The sequence below is a fragment of the Myotis myotis genome, unplaced genomic scaffold (assembly GCF_014108235.1).
Source record: "Myotis myotis isolate mMyoMyo1 unplaced genomic scaffold, mMyoMyo1.p scaffold_m19_p_7, whole genome shotgun sequence".
NCBI lineage: Eukaryota > Metazoa > Chordata > Mammalia > Chiroptera > Vespertilionidae > Myotis > Myotis myotis.
This window is the reverse complement of record NW_023416379.1, coordinates 24,483,577-24,506,632: the sequence shown is the minus strand read 5'-3', so window position 1 is coordinate 24,506,632 and position 23,056 is coordinate 24,483,577. Positions and strand designations below refer to the sequence as shown.

The following is a 23,056-nucleotide window of genomic DNA, read 5'->3' as shown; positions in this document are numbered from 1 at the left end:
ACCTCCAAACAATAATGTAAGAGGTTCCATGTTGGAGGATTAGACTTGAGTAAAACCCTTTCATTTTAGTGAATATGAGTCATGGGAATGTCTGTGTAGAGTAAGTTGTTCATTTTCATTCTCTTGAACTTGAAAAGAAAAAAAAATACTTGCTCAATTTGAGGATATTTTGAATATTGCCCTAACCAGACATGGGCATCCTGACCAAATAAATGATTTCTTAGGGGCCCTTTTAACCCAGTAAATTTTCGTTTCCTTCCCTTCTGTACTTTGTGAGAATTTAAACCCATTAGAAAACTCTAGAACATGTCTGTGATTTAGAAAGCATCTGTTCACATTCAGGTTGTTCATCTTTTATCTTTGAGGCATGAATGGAAAGCCCTGTGGTGTTTTTGTAACTATGGGCACATGGTGTCTCGGGTTATCCAGAAGGGCCAGTGTTCTCAGCGGTGAATGCTTGAACCCAGACCAAAAGAGACAATTTGCTAAGTCACAGAACTGTCCACGTCTACAGAAGTGGGAGATGGTTCTTTATAACTCCATCAGCTGCTTCCAAATGATTAAGAGTTTGACCCAATTGGAAGAGAAAATTGCATTTTCTTCATGAACTATATGTACCTGAGAAAAGCGGAAATTCAAGTTCATTAAACATCCCTCTTAATCCCTATTCTTTCCCAACCCTCCACCACAGGTCTTTAAAAGAGTCACTGAAACTTAATTCTACTTAATTATTTCTAAATAATTTTTCCTCACAGAGGAATGCCTGACTTGGATCTTGCAGTTCCTCTCTCACTGCTCTATCAGGCCATTCGCACAGAATTGAGTTAGAGATCTGGTTTTAAGTGTCCTAGCTTGGACACTTAACTGTGCCATCTCCCTTAGTCCTATATATTTTCCTCAGTTTTCTCTTTGGAAAATAGGTAGAATAACTCTTCATTGAATGAATAAATGCTTGGCTAATTCAAAGGATTTGTGTGAAGAGTAAAATAATATATGTGAAAGTGCTGTGTAAAATGCAAAGCCCTAAGAGAAGTTATCTATCGTACGAATAGTAGTTGTTCAGATAGAAGTCTTGCAGATGTGGGTTGGCTTGCTTGATCTTCGAGAATCGTTCTTCAGTTCCAGTTTGTGCCGGACAGTCCAGGTGTATGCATGTCATCGAAGACAGACTATTGCTAACACTCCTTTTCACTCGTAAAAGTGCCCCAGTTTGGGTGGTCACCGTACTTTTTAATCATCATAGATTGGAGATTGAATGCAGAGTACAGTTGCAGTTTATTTATACCAAAGTTCTATTTTCTCTTAAAAAGTTTCCTTCTGAGAATCAGTAACTTAATTTTATTCTGACAATGTTAGGTCTATTGGGAAACAACGTGGGCTGGTCATAATGTTAAATTATTTTCATATGTTCAGTGAATGAATGAACTTACTGAGACTTACCATGTGCTAGGCACTATACTAACATTGGTACAGAATTATTTTATTTAATCCTTACAGTGATGTGAGATAGGTTCTATTGTGTCTTTATTTTATAGGTAAAAAGTAAAGACCCATGAAACCCATGTCATAGCTTGAGAGAGAAGTGGATAAGTAGCTCTGCAAGTGAGTGACAGTTCAGGAACTAAACGCAACCTATCTGACTGCAGGCCGGGTTCTCACATCCAATTGGTGAATGTCTATTCAGAATAACTGTACTGGGAATTCTGTTTGTTATTAAGGAACAGACATTTAAAGCATAAAAAATAATAGAAGTTCAGTAGCTTAGGAACACAAAACGTCATACATATTGTTTGATGAAAAGAGCCAAAAGGCTACAGTTGTGTTATGTTTCTACATATTTGTTTGCCATGTGTCTTTTGATTTTATTTTTATTATTTTCTATTTTTATTGAGATATAATCGATATGTAGCACTGTGTAAGTTTAAAGTGTACAACATAATGACTTACATATATTAGGAAATGATTACCACAATATATTTAGGTAGCATGCATCATCTTATATAGCAGGTATCCAAAAAAAAATGTATACACGATTTAGAAAATGAAATGTATTTTAATAAGCACTGCCTTTATAATTATTCAAAGTGTATGTATATGTTTTTTGGGACACCCTATAGATACAAAAAACAGGATCTTTTTCCTTGTGATGAGAACTCTTAGGATTTACTCTCCTTTGTAATGTTTTTATAATGATTGGTTTATTTGAGGGAGAGAGAGGAAGGAAGAGAGAGAAAGCAAGAGAAACATTACTTTGTTGTTCCACTTATTTATGCATGTATTGGTTGATGCTTGTATGTGCCCTGACCAGTATCCAGCATGGAATCCTGGAATATCGGGATGACTCTCTGACCAACTGAGCCACCCAGCCAGGGCTATCATGTTTTTAAATAGAAGGAAGATGCTAGGAAACTCTCAAAAAATTCTAGCAAAGTCTATCCCTGGAAGTATAGTTGTACGTACGAATTGTAAGATGTAGCATTATATTATTTTTCGAGTTTACTGGATAAAAAGATACTTATCTGTGTATTTAATTAGTTTATTTTTAAAAATCTGTTCTTCCTCCCATGAGATAATGTTTTTTATCTCCTTTTCAGACCCTCCACCTGTGCTGCGGGTTGATGACCGGCAGCGACTGGCCCGGGAGCGGCGTGAGGAACGGGAAAAGCAGCTAGGTACTCCATTTCTAACCCTCGCTTGGTCTCTAAGGAACACTGTTGTTGAAATGGTACTTTCTCCCCTCTAGAGTAATGGACACTTAACATTAAGCAAATGGACATCACTGTAATAACCATGCTCTCTAGCATGCCTTTATGAGTTTTGCAAATTAATTGTGAAACAGAATTTAGTATGTGATATAAACACAGGACCAAGTTTTTTTTGTTGTTTGTTTGTTTTGTTTTTTTTAAGTATCTGAGTATTTTATTTTATTTTTTTTAAAAAAAATATATATATATATATATTTTTTATTATTAGTTAAGGTATTACAAATGTGTCTTCATCCCCCCCATTAATCCCCAACCTCCCCCCCACACACAAACTCATGCTCCCATCCCCCTGTTGTCCATGTCCATTGGTTTGGCTTATATACATGTATACAAGTCCTTCGGTTGATCTCTTCCCCTTACCCCCGCCCTCCCCTACTTTCCTTCTGGTGATTGATAGCCTGATCGCTGTTTCTCAGTCTTTGGGTCTGTCCCTTTTCATCAGTCTATGTTGTTCTCTATAATCCACAAATGAGTGAGATCATGTGGTATTTATCTTTCTCTGACTGGCTCTTGCCTTTTGCAACAGCATGGATGGAACTGGAGAGCATTATGCTAAGTGAAATAAGCCAGTCAGGACCAAGTTTTAAGCGACCCGTCAAGTCTGGCCCAGGATTAAGGTCATTTGCACGTCTTCTTATATGGTCATCACAGTTTAAGGTGACACTGGATGAAATGTATATATGAGAGCCATGATGGCTCAGCTTAGATTTTACAACCTAAAAAATGCAAGGACAGAAAGCATATGGTTCTTTTTTATGGGAACAGTTATGAGACTAGAGACACTGCTAGGGGGGCACTTGCTGCTTTCCATGTTAAAATAATGCTGCTGTTGAATTTATAGACAGATGCTGCCACTTTGCTGCCAGGAAAAGCACAAGACCTCATGCTGAGGGTTCTGACTTTCCTTTTGTTATCTGAGGCCCTTGTGAAAGGTTAGCAACTACAGTATTTGCCGTATAATCACCTGGAGAGCTGGGTCACAGCACTAGCTTACCAGGAAGCCAAGATCAGAGCACTCAGCAATCATTCTCATTGTCTTCCAGGACATAGAGCAAGCATGCCGGTGCCAACTCCTCCTTTACTTTGCAGTCCATTATGCAAAGTTGCTAAAACAGGATCCTCTCTTTATGTATATTGAAAAGATGAATTGCCTGGTCAGTATGTCTGTGTTTCTGAAGTGTCTGGGTATTTTAAGACTAGGGCTGACTTAGGTTGCCAAAATCGTTCTATTTTGTAAGAGTTCATGTTTCAATTGGGAAACCCAGCCCCTGTATCCCATCTTTTTTAAAATTCTTATTCAAGAACCCAAATTTGTGAAACTCCCTAAAATATGGTTTTCAAAGTCTATTGGCATTATTTATGTTCTCTGAACACAGGCCTCTCTCTCTGCCTTGCCATAATGATCATATGAAGTCATTCCTTTTGCTGCCGTTTTTTCGACACAAATTTCAACAACTTGCTGTGCCTAGAGTTTTGGCCCAGTCTTGAAGTCCCCTGTCTCTTGTGGATTTCTGCAGGTTGGTTGGTTCCTGGAGGGTAGGACTGTCTGTGGACTGTGCCCACTGCCCCTGGTCAAGTTTGGTTTGACAGATGGACCAGAACTGAGAAAGAGGGAAAAGGTAGAGTTACTGAAGCAGGAAGAGCAAAAAGAACAAACTGACGACTGCCCTGGGTGGCTGGTTTTGTATCCATCCGAGTATCAGCACTGTGTCCTTCACCTCCACTTTCCACCCTACCCCAGTGGGACCAGATCCTACACTGTTAAATGTCTCTTTAGAATTGCAACATGAATTCATGTCTACTTGAGTGGAAGTAGCTCAACAGCATCAGCCTACTCCTTTATGGCTTAAATCCCATCGTGAATTCGCTTTTACACATTAAGTCATACCTTTCCCTTTGGTTTCTTTGCCTTTCAAAGCCATGCATTATTAATTATTTTGTAGGAAGCATGACTCATTAATTTATATATTCAGAACTTTTATTTGTCAGGTATTGTGTTGAAAAGGTGAGTTAAGGTGGAGACCCAGCCCTCAAGGGCTAGTTGCGGTCCAGTGAGGAAGCAGATGAACACAAAGCAATTATAATACCGGCTGGTATTGAAGGGGTGTGCAAAGGGGTGTTGAGAACCACAGAAGCACCTAACCCAGCCTGGGGATGTCAGGTGCCACCTGAGCTTCCAACTAGAGGGCGAAGCAGAGTCATCCAGGGAGACGGAAGAGGCAGGGACGGGAGGGCAGTGATAAAAAGACAGGTGGGAATCCAACATGCTCCTCAGATTATTATATGGGTCAAAGTAATTTTCAGATTACTGTATTATCCTAATCTCACAATTTTACTTCTTTGGTGAACCAATATATACTATCGAGTGTTTCTCTTTCTTCTTAACCCTGCCAAGTTAAATACAGTTTTCCTTAATTCTGATCTCATCTCTTTTGTTATTAAGAATCATACTTTTAATGAAATAGATCAATTCTAATTTTTTATTTGCATTAGTTGCATTGTATTTTTAAATTTTATGTGTCCTTTTGCTTATTCTTTTCCATTTAAGCCATCATAGTAGAAACTAAGTCTTGAGAGGCTCCCTGGAATCTTCTAAATATACAAATAAACATTCTGCAAATACACCTACTTACATTTGTAAAGAGTCGTCTAAAGTCTAGCCTCTAATTTAAGCTGTGCCTTTGAATACATAAGGGTGATTTCTAATCTTTAGCACTAGAAGAAAATCAAAGGGCACACCTGACGAACTACCCATAAACCGTGCTTTGCAGAAGCTATGGGAGCAGTTGAATTTTTTTTTTTTTTTAAGGGGGTGAGAGACTGCCTGTCACTGAATAGCAGATCTTTGGATTTACTTTTTTGAAAACAAAAAATAGTTGGTAACATCAGTATTACATAGCTTTCAAATTTTAAACTTTTCAAGTTAAAAAAAAGAGCGGCGTCCATTCTAGAAATTCCAACAAAGCAAAATTTAAAGTGATTGGCCAGTGAAACTGATTATTCACTGTTGGATGTAGGTTGAAATTAACATTGAAAGATTCTTTTTAATCCATGTTTTTTAAAAAAAGCAAGGTAGAGAGAATAAAGGGCTTTTCATTCTGTTTGGTTTTTTGGTGACATATCATGTTTGTACTGATTGCAAATGGGAGGCCTTATTAATGACTTTCTGTGGGTTAAACCTCTGAGTCATGCTTCAATGCTTTTATTGTAGGATTATGTCATGTGGCCTGCTCTTTCTACATTATCTTTCCATTTATCACATAAAATCAGGCATACATCTTCATGTTTGGGATTATTCTCTCTCTTTGGTTGAACATCTGGACTCTGAAAGCATTAATTTTCTGCCTTAAAAGTTTTAGGAATCGCCTCAACCATTCTACTCCATCTGACTCTATTCAGGCCATTTCTTCAAACTTCTCCCTCTTGACTTCTGCATCTTTTTTGCCATCTCTCTTCTAAACTTTAATTTCGTTTTTTCCTATGGGGGGAAATCTTATTTGTTCTCATGGTTTCAACATCTCCAGCTACTCATAAAGCAGTCGATGTATTCCTACTGTCTGAAACTCACCTTCTATACAACTAAATTGTTCATCAACTTTCACTCCAAAATTTACTCCTTTGGGTCATTTCTCTGTATCGATCAATTGCACCAGTATTTTGGGGGCCCTAAGAAATTATTCCTTTTAGCTATTTTAGATACTTCTGGTCCTGCTAGAGAAACTGGTATCTTTCTACCTGTGTTAGCATTGAGGATTTTTAAAGAATAAAACCTTCTCTCTTCCTTGGTGGCTCAATGCTGTGCACTGACCGATTTCCACACTGGCCTGTTGAGCCACTTGTAGCTACCAGTGGTCAATCTGGACTCAGCCTAGTCCTCTAGCTCAGGCTGCAGCTCTCTCTAGCCCAGTATGTAAGTGCAAGTTGCCACACTTCCTTTATCCTTAATCCATTTATTCATAAGACTGGCTTCCTCTGTCTTCAGCATAAATCTCAGATCCATGACTTTAAATTTGCTGCCTATGCTATCATCCTAGTCCAGGCCTTAATGCATTTATAGATCTAAGTCACCAAATCTATCTGATTGATGTACTTCATCAGTCGACCTCTGTCACAGTTAATACCAGTCTTTCTTTTTGACACCTTCTTAGTCTTCATTATCTTTCACCTTTTTATACTCTACTGAACTTTTTCTAGTTGGATTTTATAGACCTCCATGGTTGTTTATATTTTAAGCTTTTCAAGGGCACAACCATTGCTTTCCAATTCTTTGTATGCCAGAATGTGGCACAGTGCTAAGTATAAGCAGATGTGTAATAAATATTTACCGATTTTCTTGATTTTTATTTATTTTACCCTAGTTTTTAATTAAGTACTAATATTAACAATACCTTAACATTATTCATAAACAGTAATATCAGTGTTTATTAATCAGTGTTCTAAACACTTCACTATGTATTATCACATTTAGTAGCAAATTAACACAGTGGTTGTACTTTTTATTGTGTGGGCCTATCAAATAATAGAATGTCACTTAATAGAATGTCACTTAATAGAATGTCACTTATTTTATTTCTAGCTTAAGGAAGGAACTGAAAGAATCTAGAAAAATGGAATAGTTAATAGACCCTCTTTTCTTTCTGCCATATCAGCTGGTAAGCATGTTTTTAATTTGTACAGGGTCACCAAGATCCCTGTTAAAATTCCTCAGCAAGTAGTGACATTGTCATGTTAAAAGTCCTCAACAAGTGAATCTAAGAATCAAGTGAATAAATAATCTGATGAACAGAATGAACTGTTGATTATAATAGAATTAGGGACATAGAAAGGGAATGGACTGACTATTCTTGGGGGGGAAAGGGGTGTGGGAGATGCAGGAAGAGACTGGACAAAAATCGTGCACCTATGGATGAGGACAGTGGGTAGGGAGTGAGGGCGGAGGGTGGGGCGGGAACTGGGAGGAGGGGAGTTATGGGGGGGAAAAAGAGGAACAAATGTAATAATCTGAACAATAAAGATTTAATTTAAAAAAAATCAATAAAATATATTAAAAAAAAAAAAAAGTCCTCAACAAATGGTGACGGTGTTAAGTGAAACCGATCCCTATGCCCTCCATGCTGGCAGTGGACTTCCTGAGATTTCAGAGCTGGGCGCGTATGCAACCCCCATGTGAAGGAAGGGTTAGACTACTTCCCCATTCAAGTGCGATGCAGCAGTGCCAAGTGCCTGCTCCATTTGACACAGCAAGAGGGCAAAATGCAAGCAGTTTTTGACAACTTTTTGAGAAAATTTCATGTCATTGATCATTTGTCAGCCTTGGAGTCCACTGAGTACATAATCTGTCTGTATGAACTAGGACTAGATCCTGGTTACCAATTTTTCTTCAAAAACATTTACAAGGATCAGAGCATGTACAATTTGTGTAAGAGTATAATTTTTTATTCAACGTAGCTTAAAGGAATACTAACCATCACCACTCTTATTTTTTTTTTAGCAATTTCATGCTATTTTAGTTTACTTACTTGTTCAATTAATATTTAATGTGTGGTTACTATTGAGCCAGGAGCAGGAATATTGAATTAAAAATATCAACCTTCTGGAACTTACATTGCCTTGTCCCAGCTGGAATGCTTCCCTGAGATACCTGCATAGCTCATTCCCTCTTCTCCTTCAGGTGTGGTTTAAATGCCATCTCTTCAGTGAGGCCTTCCCTCACCCACACTTCACACTAGCACTCTCTATTTTTCAACAGTGTCAGCATCTAAGCATGTACATGTTCCATATATGTCTGTCAGCCCCCACTGGAATATAAGTTCCATAAAAGAAAGGACTGTCATTATTTTATTTCTATAGCCTAGTACCGAGAACACATAGTCAGTGTCTAAAAACTGTTTGTTGAATGCTAGATGCATCGTAAGTCTATGCACTTCAATATAAGTAGAGATGAATGCAGCAGGTGTACTGCAAATTAGTTAAGACATTGCCAAATTATCAGGTAATACCTGTTTTTATAATTGTTAAGTCAAACAGGTCTTGAATTCTTATTCTTAAGCAAGTCTTAAAGTCTTATTCTTAGAGGAACAAATATACAAAGATAATCTATCAAATAGTTGTGTCTTCAAACTGCTTGTTCTTCATATATGTTATAAAAACAATAGTCCTATAGTATGCTGACAAAACTCAAGAGAATATTTAAGGAATGTTTACCAGACAAATAGTCTTCTGTGTTTAGGGAGATTCAGGGTTTCCCTTTTGGAAGATGATGCAAATTATTGATGTCATTAGAGTCACATTCCCTACAGGACTTTCAGGGATTCTATAAAATTATAGAAGATTCTCAAAGGATTATGTGATTGACTCCTATAGTTCATGATGAAAATTTTGAGCTAATAAATTCTGTCATTCAGTTCATTTATATTGGATTTTATCGCTAAGTTCAGAGCTATACAAGAAGTATTATGTTAGAAACAACAATAAGATAAAAGACAAAGGATTTTGACCTTCAAACATATGTCAATTAAACCATATTTGAGTTTTGTTCTTCTCAGATAACTTCGCCAGAGTTTCTTGCCCTTCCAGTCATAGCTTTTTTATTTTGCCTTTTTTTTCCCCTTTCTAATGTCAATGGGTTGTCAACTCAGGGACAGCAGTATATTAATAATAAGAGCGTAGACAAGCAATAAGTGATCATTTCAATCTGACTTAGAATGTTTATCTCAAAAATGTTGATAGGGAAGTTAGGGCTAATTAATAAGTAACCAGGAATGCTGTACCTCTGATTACAGTCATAAGTGGCACTGCCCCTGATTTCATACTTCATATTATTTAATTAGGACAGTCATTGCTTTTGACAGAACACACACCAAAAATAAAAACTAAAAAATAAATAAATAAATAAATAAATAAATAAATAAATAAATAAATAAAAAAAAATGGGTGGGCTTTGGGAAAGCAGTTTTTCTAATCCAAATTCCTACTGGATAAAACTTGGGCAGATCTATGGTCAATCTTGGCATCTGGTGGTCTCCTGAAGTTATCACTGAGTGAATGTATGGCACAAATGCTCCTAAGGCTGTCAGGCAGGGTGTGAGCATCTATGGGATCTGAATGCACGATAGTGGGAGGGATATGGACATCAGCACATACCAAAGGAGCTATATCATGAGTCAGGCTCAGGACTGAAAAGAATAAATGCTTGTTTTGGGATGAGTTAGGTCACTCAGAGGCTGAAGCTTTAGCATAAAATGAATCATCATGGCCAAGCAGACATTATTTGTTTCTTTCAAATTTACTTTGCCTTGAAGGCTGAAAGATCTAAAATCTGAAAAGTAAAGGGTCTTATAAACAGATGATGATAAAGACTAAAAGTGACATTAGGAGATCGGGATCTTCCCAATGGATGACGAACTTGTCCCAATTTAGAGGAGGAACTTTAGTCCTAGGGAGGTGTTCCAAATCATGTCTTTTAGTACAATGGCTCATTGTGTGCTTCCAGAGTCAGACAGTCCAGAGTTTGAATTCCAGTTCCACCACGGGCTTATTGTGAGATGTCAGGCAGGTTACCTCACCTCTCTGTGTCCCAGAATTCTCATAATAAAATGTTTAATAGCAGTGTCTACCTCACAGAGTGACTGTGAAGATAATACCTGCAAATCATGTGGGTGTTGGAACAAAGTAAGAGGTGAAGACATCTCACCAGGATGATGGTAGCCCTGAAGATAAGGTTTGGCACTGTGTGGCTCTCTTATCTGCAGGTCCCTCAGCCCATTGTATCAGGAAGGTCTTCCACCGGTGTACTCACCTGCCCCAGCACCTCAGTCCCATTAGCCTCAGGGGAGAAGATTGAGAGAAGATACAAAGTATTAGAGATAGTTCTGATGTAAAATGATAGGGTCATTTGTTTAGATGTGTTGAGTTAGGTTGAAGCATCCATGAGGTATGCTTTATTGAGGTATAATTGATTTTATGAGGGAGAAATTGAGGAGGACCCTTTGTAGAGCATTTGGAGGTTAAGTGAATCTGTTAGCAATACAGAAAACAGCAGGCTCTGGTTTGAGGTAGGGATGAATATGCAGATAATTAGTACAGGTATGTGATGGATCTGACTGGGAAATTCAAGTGGAAATTTTAGGCAGACAGATGTGACTCTGGAGGAAGTATTGTATGGTACATGAGAATACAGGCTTTGGAATCAGAGCTGAAGTAAAATTGCAATTCTTTTAGATTATGTGATCTTGGGAGAGCTATTTAACTTGTTTGAGGGGTTTCCCCCTCCCTCCCATTTGATATTCAATTACGTTTTGTCTGGTAGTATTATTCCTACATTTATTTCATTGTTTTTACCTGCCTGGTAGCTATTTGCTCATTATTTTTATGCTTTATTTGACAACTTGTTGTAAGTTTAAAACAACAACAACAACAAAACAACAATAAATAACTTCATGGTTTTGTTTTGGCCTGGTCTAAAAGTCTCAATCAAATAATAGGCTTGATTTTATTCCTTTTAGCTTATTTTTTAACTTTGCCTTTTTCCCTTTTTATTGGAGAGGTAGCTTTAGTGGTAGGGGTTGGTTTGATACAAGCATTGAATTTCCATGATTCCCCTTATTAATGTAAAAGTGGTGCTGTAATTTTCTATACTACTGGTGATTACCTTTCATTCTCATTTCTTGACTATTAAATGAAGTTAATCAGTATTTCTTGCACAGATGCTCTTATTTTTCCATTCCACAGCCCCCTCCCTAGGGTTAATGATTTAGGTTTAGCCATTAGATTCCTTTTTTTCCCTTAGAGTTATTATTTAACACATGTAGTCAGTGTTTTCAAAGCAACATTAAAATGAAATTTACTCGAATGTAATCAATCATTATTAACATACAGAACAAAGATTTAAAATTTTAACATAAAAAGCAAGAAAGAGAAACCTAATTATAATCCCACACATGTCCTCAAAGGTAAAAACAAAAAGTTGAGACATGGGAATTAATTGAAAAGAGCTTGGAGATCTCTTTGTACACACTCTCTAATTTAGAGTCAGATGGGTTAGGTAATTTCCCCAAGGTCACACAGGATCATTGACAGAATCTGTACCTGAACTCAGATATTATCAGTTTCTGGCTCTTCAGGATATTACTGGCTATTCTGGTACCCAGTGTTACCTGTAACCTATTTATATCCTTGTATATCTCAGTATGAAACTAGGACAGCAGCTGTATGTGTGTCAGAGATTAAGTGATAACATTACTCTGTTCTCTGAGTGTCATGGTTTTCTTTCCTTCATTTGATAGTGAATTTGTACTCCACCTACACAGAGGTAAGCCTGTGCAGAAGGACCAGAGCGGGCAGTGGATTGTGAATGTGAGTGAATGGGGAGTCCCCCCAGCCCATGAGTGCAGCGTGCGCCATTTGAGTTCTCTGTCCCGCCTGTGTTTTTCCCATTGGCTGAATTTTCTCTCTAGCAATAGAACAGGAATTAATATGATTGTCAAAAAGATTCACTCACTATAATTACCTATATGTATTGAGTCCCTACTACATACATGGCACTGTGCTAAGTGCTCTATATGTTACCGTGGACCCACCTGGCCACTCTGTCAGGAAGATGGTCCCATAGCAATCTGAGGGGACAGACAGGACCACAGAAGTCACTTCTTGTTCAGAAGCAGGACGGGGGTTGGACTCAGGTTCTCATGCTCTATCCACTACAATACCTGCTTTTCATTTTTTATTCTTTTCAGTACCAGAGTCGCTGTGTGTTTCTAAATGGAGTCCAGATTGATAGTGGAGCTCCCCTTTGTGTGGCACTGACACACGGTCACAGTGTCATTAAAATATAATCCTGGTGGCAGCAGCTCAAGGGTGGGACTGACGTGTTAATGTCCAGTATTTTGGGGGCTACAGTGGGTTTTCATTTCTTTTTATATTATGAGCCCAGAATGGGGGGGGGGGGCAGGTATTAACTTCATATCAGTAAAGGTTAATAATATTCATCACAGTTCCTTTTTGGACATGCTATTATACTTTTATAGAGCTGCCTCTAAGAAATTAGTGATTGTTGATTTAAATACTGAATGAGTTGTCTGCTCAGGTTGCCATAACAAAATACCATAGACTGGGTGGTTAAAACAACAGAAATTTATTTTCTCACAGTTCTGGAGGTTGGAAAGTGTGAGATCAAGGTTCCAGCAGGGTTCAGTTTCTGATGAGCACTCTCTTCCTGGCTTGCAGAAGGCTGCTTTGTTCTCAAATGAGCATCTGAGCATGTAGAGTTGGGTGCAGAGAGTACTTGGGGTCTCTTCTCTTAAGGCCTCTAATCCTATTGGATTAGGGCCCTCCCCTTATGACCTCATTTTACCTCCTAAAGGCCCTGTCACCAAATGCAGTCATATTGGGTAGTTAGGGTTTCAACGTATGAATGGGGGGTGTGGGGCTGGGCACACTTCAGTCCACAGCAGTTGTTGATTTTTTTTCTTGTGTTCAAAAATATCATGTCTTAATGATTTAAGACTTTCACATTATCTGGCATCCTTAGGAGATATTTTAAATAGCTAAACCTCTTAGGATAAATTAATTTTTAAATTCTTACTAAAATATTGAAATATTTTATATGTTATCCTTCAATTTTAAAAAGTTGCGCATGATCTGTGCTTGGTAATAATTCTAGCACTCACCAGCATACTCTGCAATAATATGAAAGTGTTGTTTGCTTATTTCACCGTTGTTTGCCTATTCTCTGTATGACTGTTTTAAAAAAAGGCAATTGTTTAAAGAAGGCTCTGCAATAGGATCTTGATTTCCTGGTAGAAAAAAAGGGAAGTGGCACTTGATAAGAGGAATAAAGATATGTTCTTCCTTTAAAAGATTATTGGGGGTAAAAGTAATTATAATTGTAGTAATGCCTATTCCTGTTGAGATAACACAACCTTAAGAACTGAATTTAATTTTCTGGATTGAAATCATGCTGATGATAATTACAAAGATGACAGTCATAACTAATATTTCTTGAAAGTTTACTAAGTGCAGACAACTACTCTGTGTTAAGGGAAATTATTCTGTTAATCCTCGTAGTAAATCTATGAGAAAGGGCCTGTATTTATCCACAATTTATCCTAACGGTAGTGAGGCATAGAAAGGTTAAGTAACTTACAACAACAGCGGCAACGATATGGGAGAAACATGGTTTGTTTGAAAGGTGTAGTAAGGAGATAGGTCTACTTTAAGAATGAAAAGGCTACTATGGAGAGCAGTGCAGAGTAAGGCCAAATAACAATATTAAGGCCACGTGTAGGTAGGACTTGAGAAATCAGGGGACTTGACATTTAATGAGCAAATAGTAAAATAAATATTCATGAGCAAGAAACTAATCTGATGAAAAACATTATTTAAGGAAAATTAATCTGTGAATTGATTAACTCTTATTTTACCTTACCATTTTTTAAAGATATTTAATATTTCATAAAAATGTTTATCTCTTATTTTATCTTGTTGGCTTTTGGATTTCTTACAGAAAAGGAATATATTACATTTATAAATGTCCCAAAGAATCTGAAATTTTCCTCAAAACAGGATATAAAAGTCAAAGACTATGTAGTTGGCAAGCTAAGTGTTAAGAAATAGATGTATTATATTGCATATCCACAGGTTTCAGGGTTTATGCTTTAAATTTTGTTGGGATACTTTTGCCTACAATGTTAGTAACTCATATTAAAGATGTGTTTAGTTACCATGGTTTAAGAAAGCATCTTATTAAAAAATTAGTTTTGTATATTTTCCCCTAACAGGAGGAAGGAACATGTATATGTAAGGAAGAAAAGAAGCATTTTGTCACTGAACACTATTTTTTTGAATTCTGTGTTTCTATTCATTTCGTGATGTTTTCTTATCTAACTAGGTTATGAGCCCTTCAGACAAAAGATCAGTTGCTGATTTGGTCCCTCACATTGCTTATCTGACTCAGTGTGATATGTCTGTGAGGCATTTAATAAACCTTTTATTAACTATCAATCTTTGGGATTTTCTCCCAAGTCCTTAATTCTGTTAGAGAACCAGTGCTATGTTGAAACAAATGTAGTCACATTTTCAATCTGAAGAATATCTCATTTTTTTAAAAAGAGAGAGACAGATAGTACTACTGGTTTTTAGGGCGTCTTATTAGTAGCAGAATTGAGAGCAGAGCATGTGATATATATATTATTCTATAGTAATAATACAGGTTGTCTCCCAAAATGTATACATACTTTATCAGCTGATAGCTCAATTGGTGTTTCTTTCTTTTCAGGCTTAACCTATGGGAATTAATAATTATTCAAAGTGTATATAGATTTTAGGGACTCCTTGTATATCAAACTGGAAGACTGTAGGGATTCTCAAAGAGCAGAATTCCATTCATCTTCTTCAACCTCATTGTTAGCATATGAAATAATGCTAAAAATTAACCACAGTACTTTTTCCTGAAAATTTGAAGAAATCACAGGCCGCTTGGTTACTACAAAACCGAAGAACCCATATGTGTTAAGTGCACGCCACTTATACAGCCCTAACTGTTCAAGTTTTGAAGCAGCCTGTGTTTGATTTGCCTTGTCTTTCTTCCTAGCTGCAAGAGAAATACTCTGGTTAGAAAAAGAAGAGCGAGCCAGGCAGCACTACGAAAAGCACCTGGAAGAGAGGAAGAAGAAGTTGGAAGAGCAGAGGCTGAAGGAAGAGCGGAGGAGGGCTGCTGTGGAGGAAAAGCGAAGGCAGAGACTAGAGGAGGACAAAGTAAGGTGCCGCTCTCGCTCAGAAATGGTGGGAGGCGCATCTATTGCAGAAATGCAGCGGACTTGCTATGGAACTTCCCATTAAGGTGCTGAGACGCGTGGCAAAATTGTCTCAGAGTAAGCTGGACAGACAGACACAGTGTGGAAGGAGGTTGGGGTGTGGAAGTCTTGTAGAGAATACTGTGCTTGTTCCTATTACCACAGAAACTTTAAAAGCCCATTTTCTCTGCTCTAGACCTATAACTTCTTTATGTTCCGTTAATCTATACTGAAATACCAAGACCATTCCAAGTCGTTGGATTTCTTTTTTTGTTTGTTTGTGGGGGGTTTTTTGTTGTTGTTCATTCTTACCTGAGGTTGTTTTCTCCATTGATTTTCAGAGAGAGTAGAAGGGAGGGGAAGAGACACAGAGAGAGAAACATCAATGTGAGAGAGCCACATCGATTGGTTGCCTCCCACATGTGCGTTGACTGGTGCCGGGGATCAAGCCTGCAACCCTTCAGGGGATCAAGTATGTGCCCTTGACCAGAATCAAACCCAAGACCCTTCAGTCCACAGGCCGACACTCTACCCACTAAGCCAAACCAGTCAGGCCAAGTCATTGGATTTCTATAGGGCTTTACCATCGACAAACTTTTTCCACATATTAGATTGTCTCATTTATCCCTATTCAACCCTTGAATTTGGCAAAAATGGAAATACAGAATTAGAATGGGTAAAATACAAGGTTATACAATTCAGTAAGTTGTGGAGTCAGATTCTAAATTCCATTTTTTAGGTATGGTACCACATGTGTTTAATATCTGTGTAAGGTAAGACGTGCACTGCCATGAAAACATCATATTCCCAGTAGTAATAATAAAGATCATTTATTAGGTACCTACTATATGCAATGGGCTTTTTCAACTGGCTCCTAATGATTTCAATAACCATCCCAGGTTGGTAATATTCTCACTTTAAGATAATGTATAACCCTGGCCAGTGTGGCTCAGTTGGCTGAATGTCATCCCATGCATCTAAAGGTTACCATTTGGCTCCTCGGCCAGGGCATATACTCAGGTTTCAGGTTCAATTCCTGGTCAGGTGTATGCAGGAAGCAATCGATCAATATTTCTCTCTCTCTCTCTCTCTCTCTCTCTCTCTCTCTCTCTCTCTCCCTTTTCTTCCTTTCTCTCTCTCAAATCAACAAAAACTTTTTTTTTTTAAAAAAAAAAGATCAATAAAAACATTTTTTAAAAGTCTATTTCCTAAATGTTAAGAAATAGATTAGGAGTACTCCCTCTCACTCTACTCTGTCTTAAGTTAAAGAAGCCTTGCTCTGGCTAAGTAGCTCAATTGGTTAGAGCAGTGGTCGGCAAACTGCAGCTCATGAGCCACATGCAGCTCTTAGGCCCCTTGAGTGTGGCTCTTCCACAAAATACTTACTTCTGCGCATGGGACACGAAGTTTCAATCGCACTGTATGTGCGTGCCCACATGTGGTATTTTGTGGAAGAGCCACACTCAAGGGGCCAAAGAGCCGCATGTGGCTCGCGAGCTGCAGTTTGCTGACCACTGGGTTAGAGCATTGTCCCTATATGTCAAGGTTTCAGGTTTGATAAGAAGTCAGGGCACATACAAGAAGCAACCAATGAATGCATCAGTAGGTGGGGCAATAGATCGATGTTTCTCTCTCTCTCATTCTCTTTTTCTCTCAAATCAATTTTTTATAAAAAATTTTAAAGAGGTCTCAAATAACTAGGTTGAATCTAATCATCAGCTGCTCTATTCCATTTAAGGAGCGCCATGAAGCTGTTGTACGACGTACGATGGAAAGGAGCCAGAAACCAAAACAGAAGCATAACCGATGGTCATGGGGAGGCCCTCTCCATGCCAGCCACAGCGTTCACAGTACAGGTAAACAGGCGGTGACCACTTTCACAGTCCCTTTTTTGTTTTTCCTGAGCAGTAAAAGTGCAGTTGCTTCTTTTTCCTAAGTCTGTGTTTGCAAAACAAAAATCCTGCTGAAACAATGACACTACAATTAAATGATGCTTCTGTTTGAGGATAAGAGGGTGATGGAGGTAAGAAGATAAGATTCTCCCCCTTAACATAGACTGCTTTTCTCATTTGTTACAAAGTCCTTGAGGAGAGAGAAATCTATGCAATGCTTCTAAATAAACATGCTAGTTTCAACTCTACATTAGTCTAATTAAATTACATAGGGTTTCAGGATTATGAAATTGGTTCACCAGTTTTATCTTTTACTCTAGAAGAATCATAGGCTTATTGACTAATTAAAATCAATACTATGAGCTTATGTATTCTGACCCTAAAGGGTATGCAACACTAGCTTTGTAAGAGAAAGTGCAGGTTTTGAGGCTACAAATAGTAGATGCCTTTGCTATTCCCTTGTTCTTAAGTAGACATGAGAATACTGAAATTTGGAATTAGTGAAAGGCCTTATTTTTGTACTGTAAATTCAATACACCTTGAATTTTATATGGTGTGTCGGTTCTTTTTCATTTGTGTGAGTCTAATAGCCTCTTTTTTTAATTTACTTTGAAAGGTCATTGTCTTACATGCTGTCCCCAGGTGGTTTGTTGAATCATCATTCACCTTTCTCGATTTAGCAGGCCTGGACCACCACTTCACAACTTTGGGTGGTACTAGAAAGTCTGGTACAGACCTCCCTTGATTGCTGATTGCCTGACCTGTAGCTGGCACCTCAGACCTAGGGCCAGAGTTCATCAATAGCTGGACCATCACCACCGTAGTCATGATGCTTGCTTAATATCCCATTGCATAGACCTAGATCTGGCATATAGCACAGTGTTTCTTAAGTGTGATAATATAACTCAGGTGACTTGAAGCTGTTGAAATAATTACATGTCATATGTTTACTTTCTCCTTAAATGATCATTTTAAGATAAAACTTTTAAAAAAATTTTTTTTAGCGAATAAATTACCTGGGATCAAAGCACATCCAGTTTGGTTTCCCCTCCCCACCCCCATTCCATCCTTGTGTAGCCACTTGTAGTTGTAATCTACTAGTAAATGTTAATGGATTTTTGTTTGTTTGCTCTATTCTTTTTCATTCCTAACATTCAGTGTATTTTCTATAACCCCTTCATGTTAAAAAAAAAAGTCTAAAATCATATTACCACAATTTACTTTCCTGTCAGAGTGAACCACAATTGAAAGCAGTTTTCTTGGCTCTTTTTTGGTGGGGCACCTATCAAATCTGTGATCATTAGGATCATTTACGGGTGATGTTTCACTCTAGGGATAGTTTTACACACGTGTTCCATGTAGAAAAGCTGTCATGGTACATATTTTTATAACCTTACTGTTTTTTTCTTTTACTTGGCTTTGTTTTTCATGTGTAGGCAGAAGTATGCTCTGTTACAGATTTTCTTTGAAGGGAAATAAAGTTCCCTTGCACTCAGAGTTCAATAAATGACCGTTAGTACTGTCACTCAGAGCAAGAGAATGTAAACTGTTGGATAAAATTCGTTTTTATAAGGGCTGTGGACAAGAGAACATTGCTGCTACATAGACGAGAGAAGTTTGGAAATAATGGGAATATACCAAAATTCTCAAAGGTCAAAATGATCTGCTGTGACCTCGAGAGCAAACAACCAGACCTCTCTCATTTTGAATACCCCTTACTACACAGCAATGCCTGACTCCTAGTGGTACTCATTCACTGTTCACTGACCAACAAACAGGTCCTAGAAATCAAATTTAATCGGATTAAATCAGTGTGTTGTCTGACTGCTCCAACATCAACTAGCACTGGCTTGTAAACTTTGTACTGTTTAAGCCAGTTCGTCAAAAATCCTTTCGTGAATTTGTATTTGGTTCAATGAGAAAAAGAAGTGATTAAAAATTATCTTATTATGTATAAAATAATGTAATAAATACATATTATACCCCCATAATTTTAACCATGCAGGATAGGCCTACATGTAGACACAATTTTCCTCTAATTAGAGCTTAAAATATAAAGCAATATCAGAAAATGTATTGCTATAAAATCACTGGAAATACCTTTCATTATCCTTCCTTGTGTGCTTGAACCTCATAATTAAGGTGTTCCTTTAGACATTTTATCCTGAATCTTTATGTTAGGAACACCCAAAGGGCCCATCAGTTAAGTATAAATAAATTTGAGTGACAGAAATGATGTTTGGATTTTTTTTAATAAGTAAATTCTTCAACCATAAAATGAGCCCCAGTAGGAAATAGAAATGTCTGATGCTGGTGGAAGACCTACTGTAACTAATGGCCAAAAATGGTTATTTTGTGGGGAAAAGTTTACTGTAAAATTTGTACTACCAAGGTTAGTTAGACCAATAGCAACTAGGTTTTGAAAGCCTTTCTCCCACAAGGAATATTTTGTTTTGTTTTGGTTTTAGAAGATGTGAACAATAGAAAAATAAAAAAAAATATGGCAAAAACCCCATTACCTTTGGCTATTACGGAGCATCTACCTGCCTCCTAAATAAATATAATTTTAAACTTTTAATGTACACAATTTTATTCAGGGAATATGATTTATGCTACCAAGTATTGTTACAACTTGGTTCCACTATACAGACAGCAAACTAATAGAGTTGATTTTTGCCTTTTAAATGACTGCTATTTCTCTTCTGATTTGAACTTTAAGAATTGCTCTAAAATTACTCAATGGCAGGATGAACAATATTGTTAATATACTTAAAGGAAGGAATTCTGATTTTCTTTCTATGACCGTCTGTTTTGTCAGGCAAGTTTGTGGGCTGTTTCTACCTTTGCAAACCATATCAAACTCTATGTTCCAGGCTTAGAGACACGGTTATTAGTAGACTTTTTGAATAGAAATGCTATAGTTTCCTCTTCTTTCTTGTTAATGTGTTTTTCTATAATGAACTTTCATGCCCTGGTTGCAAATGACCCTGGGAGCCAAGCTATCAGCAGATACGCAGAACCTGGTGTTCTTTGCCTTCTAGTGTTCGCTTTCTATTTTACCAGCACTGTGTCTACCCCATTGCTCCTTCTTCGAGAAATTATAAAGGCTGTCACATGTATGGCCCTCTCTTTGCTTCACAGTCTGCCTCCATTGTTTTAGTTGCTCTCCACTGGCTTTCATTCCTCATATTATAACATTATGCTTGAATTTCCCTGGCTGACAAACTGGTGAGCTGAATATTTATTTTATCCCATAAGAAAAATGAATTTTATTTCTACCCTTTAAGTTACCTTGCAAATGTCCACTTGGAAAACTGTGCTATCACGAAAGATCTAGGGATAGAGCTGAAAGCATCCAGTCCTAGTTTTCCCTTCCTTCAGCGAACTAGGAAATTGCAATCCTGCATGCTGGCTGTCAATTAGCATTATCTCCATTTGTTTTAGATCCAGACAGGCGGTCAGTTTCCACCATGAATCTTTCGAAATATGTTGATCCCGTCATTAGCAAGCGGCTCTCCTCTTCATCTGCAACTTTACTAAATTCTCCAGATAGAGGTACAGTCAAAAGGAAAACAAAAAAAGTGTTCTGTTATTTACTTAATGCTTTTTTTTCTGGATGTTTACAGATAAAAATAAGCATCTGAAGTTGCTTTCCCTACGTTTCTTAAATAGGAAGAAAAAAACTTCAGAATAAAAAAGCAATAAACGGCTGAGCAGCATTTTCCTTGCGACAAGAACATTTCTCATTTTAGAACTTGGCTGAATGATTGCATTTAGCAGTGATGAAAGCGGTGCTTCTCTCAACTCTTTAGTAACTGAGTTTACAGCTCCAGAAATCACCCACTTATCCACTAACATGCAACTAATCTTTGTTATGAACATTTATTTTACTTCAATCATACTGTCTTTGACTTTTCATCTGTACTTTGGAAATTCCAGTCTTTGATTTTCTTTACAAAAAAAAAAAAAAACCTTAATTGATTCATGTTAGTAGATTTCATTTTGCTAACTTCTCATTTAACCAAACCTTTCTTGCTGCATTTCTTGTTTGTGTGTGACTGGTTTTTTGGTTTCCATTCATTTACTCTTAAGGGATTTGGCCTAACTTCAAGAATATCATCAGTGAAGCCTCCTAAAAATTTTAATAATCATAGTCCTCCAATTAACATTTTATTTTAATTTTGAGTTTTATTCATCTTATGGATTTACAGTACATGAATGTTATTTATTAAATGAAAGTTTTATTTTACATATTTTATATATCATGGTAGGAAAAACCAAACTTTTAAGATAAGCTACTTGTTTTACATAATTAAAATGATTTTAAATTAAAAAACAAAACAAAATTATTGTGCAATATAAAAATACATATTCTTCAAAAGTAACAAGTTGTGGTTACTTTAAGTGCTTTATTAAGAAACTGATGGGGAAAGGTTCAGTGTTTATACTAGTAGTATTGAAAAAGAATGTAATGTGTGCATGTTCTGTATGTGTGTATGTGTATTTGTGTATTTTATATTGTTTAAAAATTATGGTGTCATAATGTACAATATTCTATGTGCTGATGTTGTTTTATAATAATCTCTTAATACAGTAAATGTTTGAACAACTTCCTGTTCTTGCCTTTTAACTTAAACCATCCCTTTTTTTTTCTCTTTAACCTAATTTGCCTAAATCAGTATTAGACATGTAGTCAAATTAGAAGCCTTTTATAAAGTATTATGAATTAACATTCCTTTCGTAAATAGCCTTTCTTTTCAAACTCATTCCCCCTAATATAACCTAAAATATAGCATGTGAATGCTATTCTTACAGTTGTCTATTCTTCTTTTCTTTGGAGCTGGTCACTTACTCTAATTTCATACTTTTGGGGAACTTGGATATCAGACAAGCTACAGTTGGGATTTTACTCTACTTTTAAGTTAAACCTTGCATACTGCTTCCTACCGTACACAGCTAAATTGGGGTAAGGTTGAGAGTGGGAGGTGGGCAGTAAGCCAGACAACATCCTGTCCACACTTCCTCGGAAGGACAGTGCTGAGTCAACTAGAAATAAGATGTTTTATAGGTTCTGCACGATAATATCTGAATGGATATTCTTAAAAAAAAAAAAAGGATCTTAGAACTTGGGGGAATTTGTTGGATGACTCCTCTACTCTAGTTTGGGTAAGAGTCCCGAAGAGGTGCAGGGCCTGAACCAGTATCCTAGAGGCTGACAGTTAGAGAAGAGGGACTAGAATCGTGATCACCAGCTCCTAACCCATGTTGCTACACTGCATCTTCAGGTTTTACCTTCATGGATGCCCTTCCCAAGATCAACCCTGACTCTGTGCATTCTTCCTTTGGGAAAGGTTAAGGGTCAAGGGAAGTTTAATAAACAAGTCATAGCTGGGGCCAGGAAACTGCCCCTTGAATCATGGTACAGGCTGATAAAACTGAATACTAAGCTGACCAATAGGACAAGAGTGAGACGCTAAATTGGGGAGTTCTGTTTTTTCCCCATTTATCAAAAAGTTTCTGGATCTAACAGATAAGGTTGGCCCTAAAGGAAGATTTGGGTCATCCAGGGGTTCCTTTAGGTCCAGGAAGCAGTTTTTTTTTAAGTTAA

At 37.3% G+C, this 23,056-nt stretch overlaps 1 protein-coding gene across 12 annotated transcripts in view; it reads left to right on the top strand.

Annotated features, from left to right (window-relative positions):
• MAP7 (microtubule associated protein 7) overlaps positions 1 to 23,056 on the top strand; it is a 140,257-nt gene that overhangs the window by 86,291 nt on the left and 30,910 nt on the right. For 10 of the 12 annotated variants that reach the window (XR_004968683.1, XR_004968682.1, XM_036316023.1 and 7 more), the window contains 4 exons: positions 2,595 to 2,672; positions 15,355 to 15,518; positions 17,295 to 17,412; positions 20,893 to 21,003. Coding sequence is in view for 10 of the 12 variants with exons in the window: in XM_036316023.1 (XP_036171916.1) it covers positions 2,595 to 2,672; positions 15,355 to 15,518; positions 17,295 to 17,412; positions 20,893 to 21,003 (471 nt within the window). In the remaining 2 variants the exon portion in view is untranslated. The remainder of the gene's footprint in view (positions 1 to 2,594; positions 2,673 to 15,354; positions 15,519 to 17,294; positions 17,413 to 20,892; positions 21,004 to 23,056) is intronic. The other 2 variants (XM_036316026.1, XM_036316028.1) reach the window with 1 other exon arrangement.